A 15,345-nucleotide genomic window follows, 5' to 3' on the forward strand; every position below is an offset into this window, starting at 1 on the left:
ACTTGAATTATTGGTTATGTTTTAAAAACTTTTTTTTAGTTTGCCGCCAATTTGTTTTTATCAATTTATTAACCGTTGTTATTTTATATTTTTATCTTTAATTTTTAACTCAAAAAAACATAAGCAATAAACAATTATTGGATTAGGAGGATTAGGTAGTAACAAGTATTTTGCTTTAGGTATTACATTTAAAGTTTTCTTTTAACTGATACTTGATAGTGCAATAAAACTCAAAGCCATGTCGGAAACTAAAGAATTGGATTTTCCACGATATGCCCATGTAGAGGGACACACAGATGTATGTTACTCAGAAGATGGAAAGTAAGATTCATACATTTAATAAATTAATAATTTTATACTACTTTAGTATATTTCAATTTTAATACAGTAGGTATTTGCCTAATTAAATAAATGTAATCACTAAAGTATACTATACATTAAGAGGCTGTTAGTCTTAGTCAAACTATTCAAATTGGTCCAGCTTAACTTATTAGTTATAACAAAATTTACTTAAGTTTTAACAATATTAAATGAGCCCCTCATAGGGGTTGTAAAGTAATTAAATTACTAAGGATACAATTAGTATTAATGAAAGTATTAAATATTAATTTTTGTTATAACTAGTGTTTGATAGATAGAGAATAAATTTACTGCTGTCTTAAATGATATTAAAACAACTAACACTAATAATTATAACTAATTTGTACGTTTAATTTACGTTACTTAAACAGATATTTAATTACGTGTGGTCAAGATGGAGATATACGAATATGGGATGGTATTGATGATGGTGATCCTACTGAAAAATGTGTTGGCAGTGAAGCATTTGCAGTTCACCAATCAGTAATATAAATTAATTAAATCAAAAACATAAAACATGATAGTTAAAATCTTCTGTTTATTTTTACATACCATTTTTTATATTATTATATTAAATTCAAATTATTTTTAGGGAGATAGATTATACGTTGGTGATGACCATCATACCCTTCAAGTATACACATTTCCAAAAGCAGAGTTAATAGATACATTAACTCGATTTACTGCTTCAGTCTGTTGTTTAGATTCATCTAAAGATGGCAAACTAATTGCTGCTGGTGGATGGTAATATATTATAAATTATATAAATTAAAGATAATAATAATTTAATTTTTATTTCAGTGATTCATCTATTCAAGTTGTGAATAAAGATACTAAAAGTGTAATGAATTTTGATGGTCATAAAAGTCCAATTTTATCTATTAAATTTGATCCATTATCTGAGTTTTTGGTAAAAAAAATAGAATAATTTCCAGCTATTTATATTAAACTTTAAGTATAATTAATATTTTAATAACAATGACTTAAATTTGTATACTATATAGGTATCATCAAGCTGTGATGGAACTGTAAAAATATGGAGTGTGGAAAAAAAATCTGTTGTAAAAGAATGGACTAATGTGGTTCCAGTTAGCAATGCTTTTCAGCATTCTAAGATTAAATGTACACCTGCATGGGACCCTATTGATGGAACTTTATTAGCTATACCTTTTGGCAAAGAAATAAAATTTTTCCAGAGAGGTGTGTGGAGAGAACTTTACACAGTACATGACTATAGATTATCTGAACAAGTAATGACTATTAACTTTTTATTTTATAGCAATGTCTTTGAATGAGCTTCAATAAAAAATTAACCACTATAGCCTGATAATTATTTGCTATAATTTAATGTTATTATGTTATTTTAGGATATCACTGTTATGAGTTGGTCTAAATGTGGTAGATATATAGCTGCTGGAACAAGTATTGGATATATTTTGATATGGAATGTATCATCTCAAGTAATTGTATTACATGCTAAGTGTAAGGAACGGTATTCTATAAGAAGTTTAGTCTGGTGCCCTAAAAATGGTGTATACACATTAGCCTATTGTGATGAACATGGCCAATTAGGTTTAGTTGAAAATGCTAGTTTAGATGATTTTACAATAGATTCAGTAAGTTTAAGTAATAATTAATTTAATTTCCTTGCAAAATATTAATTTTATTCAATTACTATTAATATTTAATGGTACAATTATAATTGATCAATAGAGCTTTTGCATTTTATGATTCACACAAATATCAGTACAGTTATTATAAAATGTATTTTTATGTTATAACTTATAATACTGTGAGTGGTGAACCCAATTTAAAATTATTATTAATTACGACTTAATTCTTATTTTAGGCTAATGACGAGCAAAACATATTAATGACAGATGAAGATTCCGGTGATAATGTTATTTCATTAGAGCAAATCAAACATGAAGCTGAACTTGAACTTAGTAAGCAAAGAGGTTCATCCTTTAATAATGTTGATGGCTTAGAAATTGATGATGACAATAGCAATTTGTCTTCTAAATGTATTCCTCCTACTGTTGGTTTTACTGTGGATCTACAGAGTCCATTTCAACCTTGTTCAACGCCTGCTCATCTACAAAGACGCTTTATGGTAAACATTAATAGTATCTAATTTATTATAAATTTAAAGTTATGATTTAATTTTATTTATTTGCTTGTTAATAACTAATAAATGTTTAAGGTTTTTAATGATGTTGGATATGCACGACAAACTAATACTGTTGATGAAAATGTAATTGATGTAGATTTTCATGATAACACTATACACCATGCTTTTCGTATCAAAAATGTTTTAGGGCATAGTATTGCTGCTATGTGTCAAGAAGCATTAGTATTAGGTTGTGAATCTCAAGATACTACACCTAGGTATTTAAAAAACATATCATATAATATATATTAACTTTGTATAAGCCATAAATATTAAATCTATTACAATTCAAATAGCAAATTAGTTTGTGTACTACTGAATTCATGGGATGGTAAACGTGAATGGACTGTTGATTTACCTGATGAAGATGATATATGTGGTTTAGCAGTTACTGCTGATTGGATTGCAGTAGCTTCAATATCTCGTCTATTAAGATTATTCACTCTAGGTGGTGCTCAAAGAGAGATCATATCTATACCTGGACCTATAGTAGCTATAAATGGATCCAGAGACCGTTTAGTTGTTGTACATCATTGTGGTGCCCGTATGTAGTAACTACTTTTTAGTACAATAAAATTAGTATTAAATTGTTTTTTTTTTTATTATTAATTAGCTATACCTGGTGAACAAAATTTACGATACTGTGTGTACAAAATTGATAGCCGTGTTGAAGCTATTTGTTCTGGATTTGTTCCATTGTTTCCAAAATCAACTCTTAGATGGGTTGGTTTTTCAGATTATGGATCTTTATGTATTCTAGATTCTGCTGCAAATTTACGAATATTAATTAAATCCTATTGGAGTCCTTTATGTTGTGTAGATAATACGGTAATATATAATTAACCAATAATAGTGATATTTTTTATTAACCAAAAAAACCTTTTAGTGGAATGATACTACAAACCATTATTTTGTTATTGGAGTCAATGAGGCACGTCAAGATATACGATGTATTCTTTGTAAAGGTTCTTATTATCCTTCAACAACACCTCATCCATTTTTGAACGAAATACCGTGGCAGGTTATTATTTTATTATTTGAATATTTAATGCAAATATTAAATATTTTATTATTGTTTTAGATACCATTGTGTGATCTTAATCAAGAAAAAGGTGAATTAGAGGAAAAATTTTGGAGGTCCAATATTGCTTTATCAATTTTGCCCGAAGAAGATGGACTACAGTATGATAAAGAATTAAAAACAACATTTTTAAAACTGTTTGCCGTATGTATTAAATCAATTTACTCTTTATCGAATCATCCATATTAATAAAATTAATTAATTCAACTCTTGTCAATTTATTTAGATGGCATGTAAAAGTGGTCATGATATGAGAGCATTAGAGCTTTGTAAACTTATAAAATCTGAGCAGTATTTAAATTTAGCCCTGAAGTATGCTATGCGGGTTGGGAACAGTAGTTTAGCAACTAAAATTACAGCAATCATAGAAAATGAAATAAATGTAGAAGATGAACCAAAACCAGTAACGTATTCAGAATTATTTGATGGTCCATCTACTTCATATAAGTAAGTTTATCATTATTTTATTTTTTAAATATTTATTAATGTTTTATAATTTGTGTGACTAAGTTGAGTATTGAATATATAAAACAAATAAATCTATTGATTTAAATGAATGTTTAATTTCATAGGTTTGGTTATATAATAAAGATTCTACACCAAATTTTAAATAAATAAATTACTATTATTATTATAGTAAAAGTAAATTTCGATAACTGTTTTTATGAATTATTTAAATTATATATTGTTTGTTATAAAAACCAATATAAAAAAAAAAATGCTATTGATACAATCTTTAAAATGTGTATATACACATGATATATTATATATAGTTTTATTACTTATTTAACATATTATAAAATAATTACCAATGCTTTTAAATTTTATAGTAAGAACACAAATTATATTTCACAACAATCACAAGATTTATTTTCTGAAAAATATGGTTCAAATGATAGTGAAGACAATAATAAAGGTAAGATTTAAATTTTATTAGTTATTACTATTTACTAATGAGTTACTAATAATTGTATACATTTTTTAAAAAATTATGATTCAATGATTAGTGTATAAATAATACTAGTCTTTCTTCACTTCCTTCTATTCATTGTTTAAGCTATAGTAGTATTCAAATATCAAATTTTGAAACTGATGAATTGTTTTATTCTTTAAGTTAATTCTAAACAAAGCTTTGTAAAAATATTTGATAGAAGTTTTTATTTCCTCTTAGGATCACAATTTAGCCTAATTTAGTTAAATATAAATGTAAGAAAATTAAATAAAACTTATTTATATAATATAATATGTAAATATATTTATTATTTTGTATGTTATTAAAAAAAAATGTTGGTTGGAATTTTTAGAATCATCAAGTATTTTGTCTGTTTTAAAAAAGAAACAAGAATCTGAACTGATGAATGAATCCAACGATATAGATCGAGCTTTTAATCCATTTAAAAAGAAAAATGGTGGACAAGCTAATATTTCATTTAGCACTCTTTCACCATTAGATCAAGTAAATTATTTTTTATTTTATAGAATTTATTTTAATATAGTCTGAACTTATTTTGTATTTATTTAATTTTAAATGGTTTTAGACAATTGAGCCTTCAAGTGACAATAAAAGAAAATCTGATTTAAACAACAGTTCAGAAGATATTGATTTAACAAACAAATCAAAAAAACCCAAAGGAGTTTCAAAGCTATCATCCTTTGTTTTTAAAAAATAATTTATGCTTTTATAACTTCATATTTTTTTGTTTTCATTATTTTACTTTTAAATATGTGATTGATGTATATATTATGTCCTAAATAAATTTAAGTCAAATTGTGTTATATTAATTTTGTTTGTCATTCACAAATCACAAGTATAAAAAATAGAAATGAATGTGAATAATAAATCTTTAAATCACTATTTTATGGTACCTTGACCCCTTGCACGTGTTATTTTGTTACCTTAGGAATAAACTTTAGTGGTGGTAGAAAATAATCAATAATTCATATCAACCCTTCTTTAGTTTTTAAATATACTATAAATTATATCTATTACACTCCAAACTGGTAAACTTGACAATGTGTACAACTATTAAAACAGTATGGAATTTAAAATAACTAAATGCTTATCAAGATTTAAAGAAGAATTACCACCGATCAATAGGCCAACTCGTCCAACTAGTAGTAAAATAATTAAGGTAACACGTTTATAGATATATTTTGTAAAAAACAAAATAATCATTTCTAATAGTATTTATACGAATACATATATATTTATTTTAGAACATTACAACTTCAATTGAACAAACAGAACTATTTAATAAAATTGATCCATTAATATTGGTTGCTCAATATGAAAGAGATATCGATCGATTAAAAATGAATCACAAGCAAATGTTAGAAGAACTTTATACAGAATTAGAAATATTAAGGTCTAAGAATCGAGGTACTCAGATGATTACTCACAGTAAATAGTTTTGATTTGAGTTTATTTTAAATTAATTATTGTTTAGATCTTTTAGATGAATTGATTATAATGAATGGTGGAAACTATTGTTGCAAGCATTTAGAAAATATGAGTATTGAAATTTTAAATTCTAATTCAAACGATAATCAAAAACAACTGAGTGATATACTTAACAGTGCTAAAATTCACCAGATATCTATTGAAGACAGTAAAAATGATAATAATTACAAGTAAAATATCATACTTTATGTTATGTATTTATTTTTATCAGTAATGCTAAGCTAATTTATAAATTTATAAATTTAAAATGGGAAGTTATAATACAGAATAAATAACATGCTATTTTATTTAGTGTTTTTAGAATTTTACTGCTAATAAAAATCTAAAATTACTATCTTAATTTTAATATAGTATATAAAGTGACTCTATTCAACATTTACTTATTGATCAAACTGTCACTTACCCAATACCTATTGGCATCTTTAAATGGTTCATATGTACTATGTAATCATAGTAGATAACCTAATTAGCACTTGATTTTTATCAATTTATGCTCTTTAATTAAAAATAAAAAACAATTTAAGATATTCATATACTCACTAATACATGCATATATAATTAGTTTACTATTTCAAAATTAAAATTTATTTTGAATATAAAATTATGTGATAAATTAACTAATTGAATTTTTGATTTTTACTGTAAATTTAATTAATAATAAGTAATTTAAATTAATGATAAATAATTTTTGTAGCAATAAAAAAAAGCTGCCTGAATTAATAGCTGTAGGGAATAAGTTCATAAGTAAAGACATTGAGAATAAATCAAATTTACTTTTGCAAGATCAATTAAATAAAAGCAATAAACTGATTAATACACTTCGGCAAGAAAATATTCATCAAAAGGCAGAGGTAATTATTATAAATGTAAAATTATTATATTATGTAGTAATATATAATTGGCTAAATATATTAACTGAATTATTAAAGAATTCTATCCATAATAACTACTTATCAAAAATATATCTATATGAACTAAAATGTTTCATATATGTTAACATCAATATGATAATATGTTGAGTTACAATGTTACAAAACGTAATTCTTTTTTTTTTAATAGCTGAATTCATTAAATTCATTATTAAATAAAAGATTGAACATTTCTGGGGTTGGATTGGATAATGGCTTGATCAGAACAAACTTGAATTCTAACAAAAGATTTTTATCTACATTGTCTCATCCTGCAATTTCTTACATGGATATTATCAGTTCAGAGTAAATATAATTAATATAAATTGTTAATTTCAATAATGTTACTAACGGATTTGATAAAAGGTATCATTATTTTTGTTTGAGTGTAAATTATTATATAATATGGACTTTTTAAATGTTCCTAGCTTATTTTTTTTTTCAAAATAGTAAATTTAACTATACATTTTAAATTATAATATCTTGTTTTGTTAATTTTTAGGAAAAATTTACAGTCAGTGTCTAGAAATGAATAATTTGCATATCAATAATGCATTGTTTTCTTAGATACATGTAATATTTACCGTGTACAAGTTATCTATTTAATATCTGTATACATTAACATGGCTGTTGGAAATCATAAAATTAGATTTAAAAAAAAAACATTTTTGTTGATTATACTTTTAGAATAATATTAAATCATAATTATAATACGTTACCTAACCAAATACTTTTTTTCATTATTAACTATGATGATGTCTATCTATAAGTATTATCACAAAATAATGTGCTATAGTAGTGAATTATAGTTATATAAATACTTTTTATATTAATTATTATTAATCTAATATAAAATATTTATATTTAGCTATAATCCTGTGAAAAACAGCGTTACTAAAATCTGATTTATAGATAAAAGTAAACAGCCAAAAAAATAAAACTTACATTTTATTGGTTATATAATATATAAGATTTATTAGATAAAATATTTTGTTATAAATCACAGACGTTTAACATTTTAATAAATATATTATAAAATTATTGCTATAATAGATAATATTATATAAAAATAAATAATTTAAAAAATTTATGTCATAAGCCAGTATACTGATGATGAGAACTAGAACTATTTAAATCTACTACAGAATTTTGAGCCATTAGACAACTTAAATTTAACCATGACAGTTTTCCACTATAACTTTGGTTATATTGTTCACTAAAAAAAAATGTATTTATATTAATATGAGTGTAATTTATATAAGTAAAAGACAAAAATACCTGAAAAATGGTACAAGATTAACCAAATTATATTGTTAGGGGAATTGGCCAATATTCGGTTTATTGTGATCAAAAAATTCATTATCTGTCTTAGATAAACTTGTAGTTTTTTACGCCGTTCTTCGACAAAATTGGCACCCTTCAAAATATAAAACATATTACTTGATTATTTAGAGTTAATTGAATATTTTAAATTTTTAATATAAATAAAAAATTATTTACAATATAAGTGAAATACCAAACACACTATATTAGGTCTTTATAAGATATTAAATACATACATAGACAATTTAACCATATGTATGTCACTAAAAATATGATTATCCAGGCACGCATAGAAAAAAAATTTGTTGTAATGCAAGGAGGAGTCATGAATTAACAAAATTTTAAATTAATCTTACGTGATTATGTTGAAAAAATAATAATTTTAAAATATTTTGGGTTTAATGGTTGTTTCCCAAAACTTGGGAGTTGAGGGTATATACTGCCTGTCATTATAAGTTTGATATATTTTATTATATATTTATATGAAAAGAATTCAACTTCAAGTAATGAATTATTATACCTTATTTCCAATAGTTTTTTTAGGTGGCAATGAAATTGTTGACACTACATTGTATTGTCTTTTTAGTTGTTTGTGAAATTCTGTAAACTGTGAATATCTCCGGTAAACATTCCATTCTTCATTTAGAATGCGTACATGGATCTAATTAATATAAACTTATTAGTACTAACATTTTAAACAAATTTCAATTTAATTAAAAAACGTAATATGCGTTCACACACCTGGTATACATGATGTGGGTCATTAATTCGTCCAACTAAAAATGCAGATGGAACCCATAAGTGTATATTTGTGTGCGGTATTTCGTCTGAAGGCAATGGTCCTCTCAACGATACCAATTCAGTTCTTAGTTTAGTAATGCACTGATCTTTTGCTATAATTTGATTGTTTAAACGGCCATTTAATTCAATCAATTCACTGTGCATTTCAGCAACCTAATTATTTAATAAATACCAAAGTTTAAATAACATTTTATTGATAGGATAATAATAATTACAAACTTGAATCAGTTTTTGTTGATATAATTTAGCTTCCTCGCTTTCATTTTCATCTTGTTTCATTAACTGAACAGCACTAACATATTTTCTCAATTGATGTTTTAATAAATCGTTTTCACTGTAAAAAACAAAAACAAAATGAATATAAGTATTAAAGGAAAATTTATAATATTATATCACAAAATTACATAAATTTATATTTTTTACTTACCGAGTTAAATCAGTGATTTTAGCTGTAAGTTCATTTATGTTTCCCTGATATTGTTTTTCCAAAATTAACAATTGATCTCTTGATTCGTCAAATCTATGTAAACTGTTACTATCTTCATTGGAACAAATTGATTTACTTTCATCATCTAAATATATTATCAGTTTGTACTTTGTACTCAATAATGGACAATTATTAAAAATATAATTAATCAAGTACCTGTGTCACAAGGAGGACTTAATGAAGATACAGGCACAAAAACTTCATAAGAATCAGGATTTTCATTGATTGTACTTAATTTTTTTAACCTTCAAAGTGATAAATATTACAAATTAATACAAATCTATTCAACACACATCTTATAACAGTAAAGCTAATAAAGTACATAGCTATGTCGTCTGTCTTGAAATGTTATAAAATTAAGCTCAATCCAATTCCAGTAGATTTTGGTTAGTGAATATCATTATTACATCAACCAATTCAAATACGATAACAGACAACATAACTTTGAACCCTGCTAAAAAGTAAATACTAATAAAAATAAATTATTCTTACTATAATATTACCTATTTTCCAGCTCTTTTTCAGTTGATGGCAAATCTTCAAACTCTCCAATAAAATAACCAGTCTAAAAAGTAAAGCCACAAAATACATCAACACAATTTTTAATATTAATAATATTAGTATTATAAATCTTACAATCGAATCATACGAAGTTATTGACATAGCTGCAGCTTCATCACCAGCAGCTAATAGAACATCATTGTCTGATTTTACTTCTTCGGCTGTTTGAATATCATCTTCACTTTGATCAAAATTTATTACATTTGCTTTTATTTTTTTTACTTTTCCACTATTTTCCTTTTTTAATATTAAATTTGTATCTGTTGTGTAAAATTTAATATAAATAAAACAAAACTAATCAATAAAATATAATTTATAACTTATTCTGTTAACTGTGAAAGGTCAAATTTTAAGTTCAAAATTCAAAATAATATACTGTTTCTAAGGTGAAGGAAAAAGAATTTAGCCTTAAAAATTTTTTTTTCAATATTTTCAAGAAAAAATGAGAGCATATTGATACAAATCGGTTCAAAATTAAACATTTAAGAAGTTATACGTCTGATATACGTCAGTAAACACAAAATTTTTCTTTTTGAAAATCTTGACTGTCTTTGATTATATTATCAAGATAGAAGAAAAATAATATTTATAGAAATAAAATAAATGAGTAAAAATTAAACATCACAATTAAAATAATTACCTCCATAAATTATTGGTTCATTAAATGTGAAATCTAAGGCATCTTTATTGAATTCAACTTTATCTATTGTCAAGGCAAATACTATTGATGATAAACCTGAAGAAAAAAAGAGAGATATGTTTTAAACTGTAAAATGTATTACAATATAATTTGATATAAAATATACATGGTATGATACCAACCAGCAGCAGTAATGGGCAATATTGAATTTTTTTCTGTGTTACACATAAAAGCCCATTTTTCATAAAATCGATTGATTAGATTTTCATTATTAATACATAATTGCATGTATTTTTCCAAGCATCTTTCATTAATGGATGCTCTTAACCAAGCTTTACCTCGACCGTAATCATTTTTGATGTTTGTTAACAATTCAAATCGTTGTATTTCTGGCTCGTTTAATATTTCTTTAACAAAGCACCAAAATGGAATAAGGCGATTTAAACTTTTGTCTCCATCTGAAAGACCAGTAACGATTTTTGTCACTTGCCGTTTCAATAATGAACTTCTAAAACCATGATACAATAAAGGTGTATACAACCTTAATGAAAAGAATATTTTCATAATTCTTACCTGTCCGCTGTATTAATTGATTTCAATCCATGACTCAATATGGCTTCAAAGCAATGACACAAGTTAGAGACTTCCTGATCAGATTCCGTCGCTATTTCGGAAGAACTGCCAAACCGTTTTTGACATTGTTTCACAGAGTTCAGAAGATCTTTTTGTAATCTTTCACACTTGCCAGCCACACTTGTATTCACATGAGCCATTAAGACACTGTAATCAAATAAAATATCATTTAGTACTTGCTAATTATACAGAATTAGTAAAAAAACAACTAAAACCTAATAGCGATAAACAGGTAAACTGGGAACGCAAAAGTCTTACTTTAAAATAACAAATTATAGTTGAGCATTCAAAAACTGGTTGTTTGAAGAGTTTATCTGGTGTTAAGTGATCCGTCTCATTAAGATACTTTCACCTACTCGCGAAATACTGAACCAAATACTATAATACGATAAAATATTAAAATTTAAAATACAAATATGCACAGTATCTAGATTTATTGTTATTTAATATATTTTATTACGTTCTTTTCCTGAAGATAACTCAATTACTAACTACACTATCTATATTAACAACTGATAAAAAAATTAAAATTTAAATAGGTAGGTGTTTTTTATATCAACGGACCTACCAACCAACATGATTGTACAGATTGAACGTTGTGTATTTCAATTTGATACTTATTCCTATAAAATTAGACGTGTACAAAAAATTCTAAATAATGTCCTACTAGTTTTGTTCGTCTACTGTTTTGAAGACTGAAGTCAAGGTTTAACCATACAATGTTATTTTTTGGTTTGACGTCGATAGATAAAAGCAATACAGGTTGTCTTGATAAGCTATCACATTACGAGCTACGATTACAAGACAATAACCACGATCAAAAAGAATAATATTTTAATATTATATTATAATTTTAAATTTATAACATTAATACATTATATCATAAAAATAGTGACAAATGACAATGACTCAGTAATATTACTACATGAACAATAAAATAACATGGCTTCGGAAACACGTCAACGCCATGTATGTATTGATACAAAATACAAATGATACAGTACAACTTTCAATAATACGCCAAGTTCGAAGTGTATATGGCATTGGCGTAGGTAGGAAAAATTTTGGGAGGGGATTTTGGTCTAAAAATATATTAAGTTTTAAAAAAAAGTTTTTAAATTTGTTGTATCTTTAATTACGAGGGGCGCAAAATATTTCTACCCATATGCGTTACATTTAAAATATTATCTACTTATCTGTGTATACATTTACTCTGTCAAGTCGTTCACACAATTTAACACACTTCTTCTGTAAACTTACCTCTTTAGGAAATCCATGTTACATAGGTTTCCATGTATCGGGAGACTTAAGACAATTGAGGCGTTACAAGTTGCTATTACTGCATATTTAGGCCTGTTGGGTTGAGGGTTGTTGTTGCTAAATTTTTCAATTATAATACCGCCTAAATAAAAAGAAATAACTTGATAGTAATCCTAATAATTTTATATATCTATTTCGTTATAAAACAGCACAATTTCATAACTAAAATTATAAAAGTAAAATGTGTTTATTTAAAAACATATACAGTGTAACATAATACTAATGAGTAAATCACTAACTATAATCATATTATAATATACATGCATACAATTTGCATAATATATGTATTTTTTAAACATAGACGATTCCAGGATCCAATAATATTAAATTTAATATTGCCACCGTGTTTGATTTTAAATATTACTTGGACTGAGTGACTCAATATTTCTTGAGAATTTGTAGAGGTTGAAATTAGATTGTTGGAAAATTAATTATTTTATTTAAGCCATAGTCCAGTTACAGTACTATAATTATCGATAATACCGTTGATTATACCCATAATATAGATTGCTCAAGGCTTATAGATAATATAGATAATAATCTATAAACCTTGAAAACGTAAATTGCTTACTGGTCCCGAATATGTAGTTCATTTATTGACATTAGAAAAACAATTTAAAAAAAAAAATCAAAAGAAATTTATGTTACAAAACACACAACGACAACTCAAAGAAGTCTTCTTTTAATAAAGATTTATGTTATGCTTTTTTTAATTATTTCAATCATATAAAGTTAAATATGTATAAAGTTACCTTGAAGCAAATTGTTTATTATCGTGTATATATGTTTTATAGCAATATTGGACAGTTGTTTAAATTGTAAGTATATATTTATTTATTTCAAGAGTGTGTTTTTAAATTCGTTTAAACTTTACGTAATTTGACATTCCGTAAAAATACGGTTTATATAATATCTCCGTAATGTAACGGTCCGTTCTATTATTTTCCATGACTTTACATGTGTCCTGGAAAATTGAAAACAAAAACAAAATTAAAATAAATTTATTTTAGAAAAAAAAAAAAACTCAAAGAAGTCTTCTTTTAATAAATATTTATGTTATGCTTAATTCAATTAATTCAATAACCTAAAGTTAAATACGTGTAAAGCTTAACTTGTAACTAATTAATTTTATAATCGTGTATGTTTCAAATAAAATTTATACATTACTATAGCTGACCCGATAATGCTAATATTACGTCGAATTCACAATTTAATTTCGTGTTTGTGGGTTTGTTAAAGATTCATTGAAAACACACAAGCACAATTTTTTTTTTGTTAGTATTTAAAGTTCAAATTTTGACAAAAATTCGTCAAAATTATAAATATTTGCAAATTATTTTGTAGGTATAATTTATAAAAATGTTTAAATATGTAGCTAAGAATTGAAAATTTAATACAAGATTTTTCATAAGTTTAGCTTTCAATAATTATAAAAGAACTTAAGTTCTGGTGTATTCAAAAGTTTGTGGCATTTATCAATTCTATTTTAATAGTAAGCAACATTGGACAATTATTTAAATTGTAAGTAAATATTTAATTATTTCAAAAGTGTGTTTTACAACAATTAAACTCGCCTAGGTGAATGGTATATTACGTTAATCATTTATCCAGAGATAATTACTTATATGTATTATTTAATGTTAAACTTTTATTAATTAAATCATCGAAAATTGTATTTGTTTGAAGGTGCTATTTCAATTGGGCTTAATTTATACAAGATGGATTTTGAGAAATCTTTTCCAAAAGTAGGGACATTTTCGGCATCATCAAATATGATTGTTCAACGGGTCTTAGAAATCGTGTCTATATTTTTTCAAGACAACAAACACGTCATAATCTGTCTCATTATTCCGTTCATGAATAGCTGGACGATAATATATTTCGCCTCTGCCTTCTGGACGCTCTTCGTGGCACGTCTGATCACCGGATCTATGAGTATATCTAACGGCCAATTGTCCATACCACGATGTAGATAAAATTATAAATTATATATATTATATAAATTATCTACATCGTGGTCCATACCTTAAACGGTAGGAAGACGAAATTTACACTTATTGATTTTATATTCCAAATGATCGAACTTATTTTCCATAAATACTTCATTCAAAGACTTAATGTTATTAAAGTAGCATTGGTGTTGGCGCCATCGATATTTAATTTTAGTATAGTCTGCAGTACTGACGTCATAAGCCTCTTAGCAGTTACTCCAAAAATCATAGTTTTCAGGAAAGGATAAAACAGTTTTCGATATTAAATTAGGCCGTAAGTTAAAATAATAATTTTTGCTTGTCACACAATATGTCCAATTCAATTATATATTAGGCAAACTTAGTATTATAATAATATTAAACAATAGGTATTAGAATATTTATATTAAATATATACATATATTATGGTAGGTGCAGCATAAAATTAATGAACATAAACAGTAAATGGAATAAAATTAAATATGTATTAAAAGTAATTGAAATAAAATATAAAAATACTTTGTGAAACTCATAAAATACTTAATTTATTTTATTATAAAATGAAATTTCTAATATTTTTTAATTAAAATATTATATTTATTTGTACATTAAATGCCTGCTAAATTGACC

At 25.1% G+C, this 15,345-nt stretch overlaps 3 protein-coding genes across 4 annotated transcripts; 2 read left to right on the forward strand and 1 right to left on the reverse strand.

The window, feature by feature from the left end:
- Window positions 1-86: 86 nt before the first annotated feature.
- On the forward strand, window positions 87-12,825 carry LOC114125663 (WD repeat and HMG-box DNA-binding protein 1). 2 transcript variants are annotated; one of them, XM_050198534.1, is made up of 16 exons: window positions 87-321; window positions 732-843; window positions 953-1,104; window positions 1,162-1,270; window positions 1,365-1,610; window positions 1,728-1,976; window positions 2,210-2,473; window positions 2,564-2,748; window positions 2,827-3,074; window positions 3,144-3,358; window positions 3,417-3,551; window positions 3,612-3,755; window positions 3,838-4,058; window positions 4,442-4,527; window positions 4,916-5,067; window positions 12,737-12,825. In XM_050198534.1, the coding sequence occupies exons 1-16, from the start codon at window positions 239-241 to the stop codon at window positions 12,788-12,790; spliced, it is 2,655 nt and encodes an 884-aa protein (XP_050054491.1). In that variant the 5' UTR covers window positions 87-238; the 3' UTR covers window positions 12,791-12,825. The 2 variants fall into 2 exon arrangements, with proteins under 2 accessions (XP_050054491.1, XP_050054490.1); XM_050198533.1 differs by lacking the exon at window positions 12,737-12,825 and adding an exon at window positions 5,150-5,389.
- Window positions 5,458-7,630, forward strand: LOC126549414 (uncharacterized). Its single transcript, XM_050198538.1, has 6 exons — window positions 5,458-5,743; window positions 5,829-5,991; window positions 6,059-6,242; window positions 6,767-6,923; window positions 7,132-7,286; window positions 7,483-7,630. Exons 1-6 carry the CDS (start codon window positions 5,648-5,650, stop codon window positions 7,514-7,516), a joined length of 789 nt encoding a protein of 262 aa, XP_050054495.1. The 5' UTR covers window positions 5,458-5,647; the 3' UTR covers window positions 7,517-7,630.
- On the reverse strand, window positions 7,927-12,109 carry LOC114125647 (sorting nexin-29). The gene is given in 15 exon segments (XM_050198535.1): window positions 7,927-8,196; window positions 8,259-8,292; window positions 8,295-8,397; window positions 8,824-8,964; window positions 9,045-9,257; window positions 9,324-9,438; window positions 9,532-9,676; window positions 9,748-9,836; window positions 10,095-10,156; window positions 10,228-10,412; window positions 10,793-10,888; window positions 10,975-11,300; window positions 11,366-11,572; window positions 11,684-11,803; window positions 11,886-12,109. Coding segments are annotated over 13 exon segments (1,833 nt in total). The 5' UTR covers window positions 11,566-11,572; window positions 11,684-11,803; window positions 11,886-12,109; the 3' UTR covers window positions 7,927-8,072.
- Window positions 12,826-15,345: the final 2,520 nt, after the last annotated feature.

This window comes from Aphis gossypii, chromosome 1 (assembly GCF_020184175.1).
Source record: "Aphis gossypii isolate Hap1 chromosome 1, ASM2018417v2, whole genome shotgun sequence".
NCBI classification, from domain to species: Eukaryota; Metazoa; Arthropoda; class Insecta; order Hemiptera; family Aphididae; genus Aphis; species Aphis gossypii.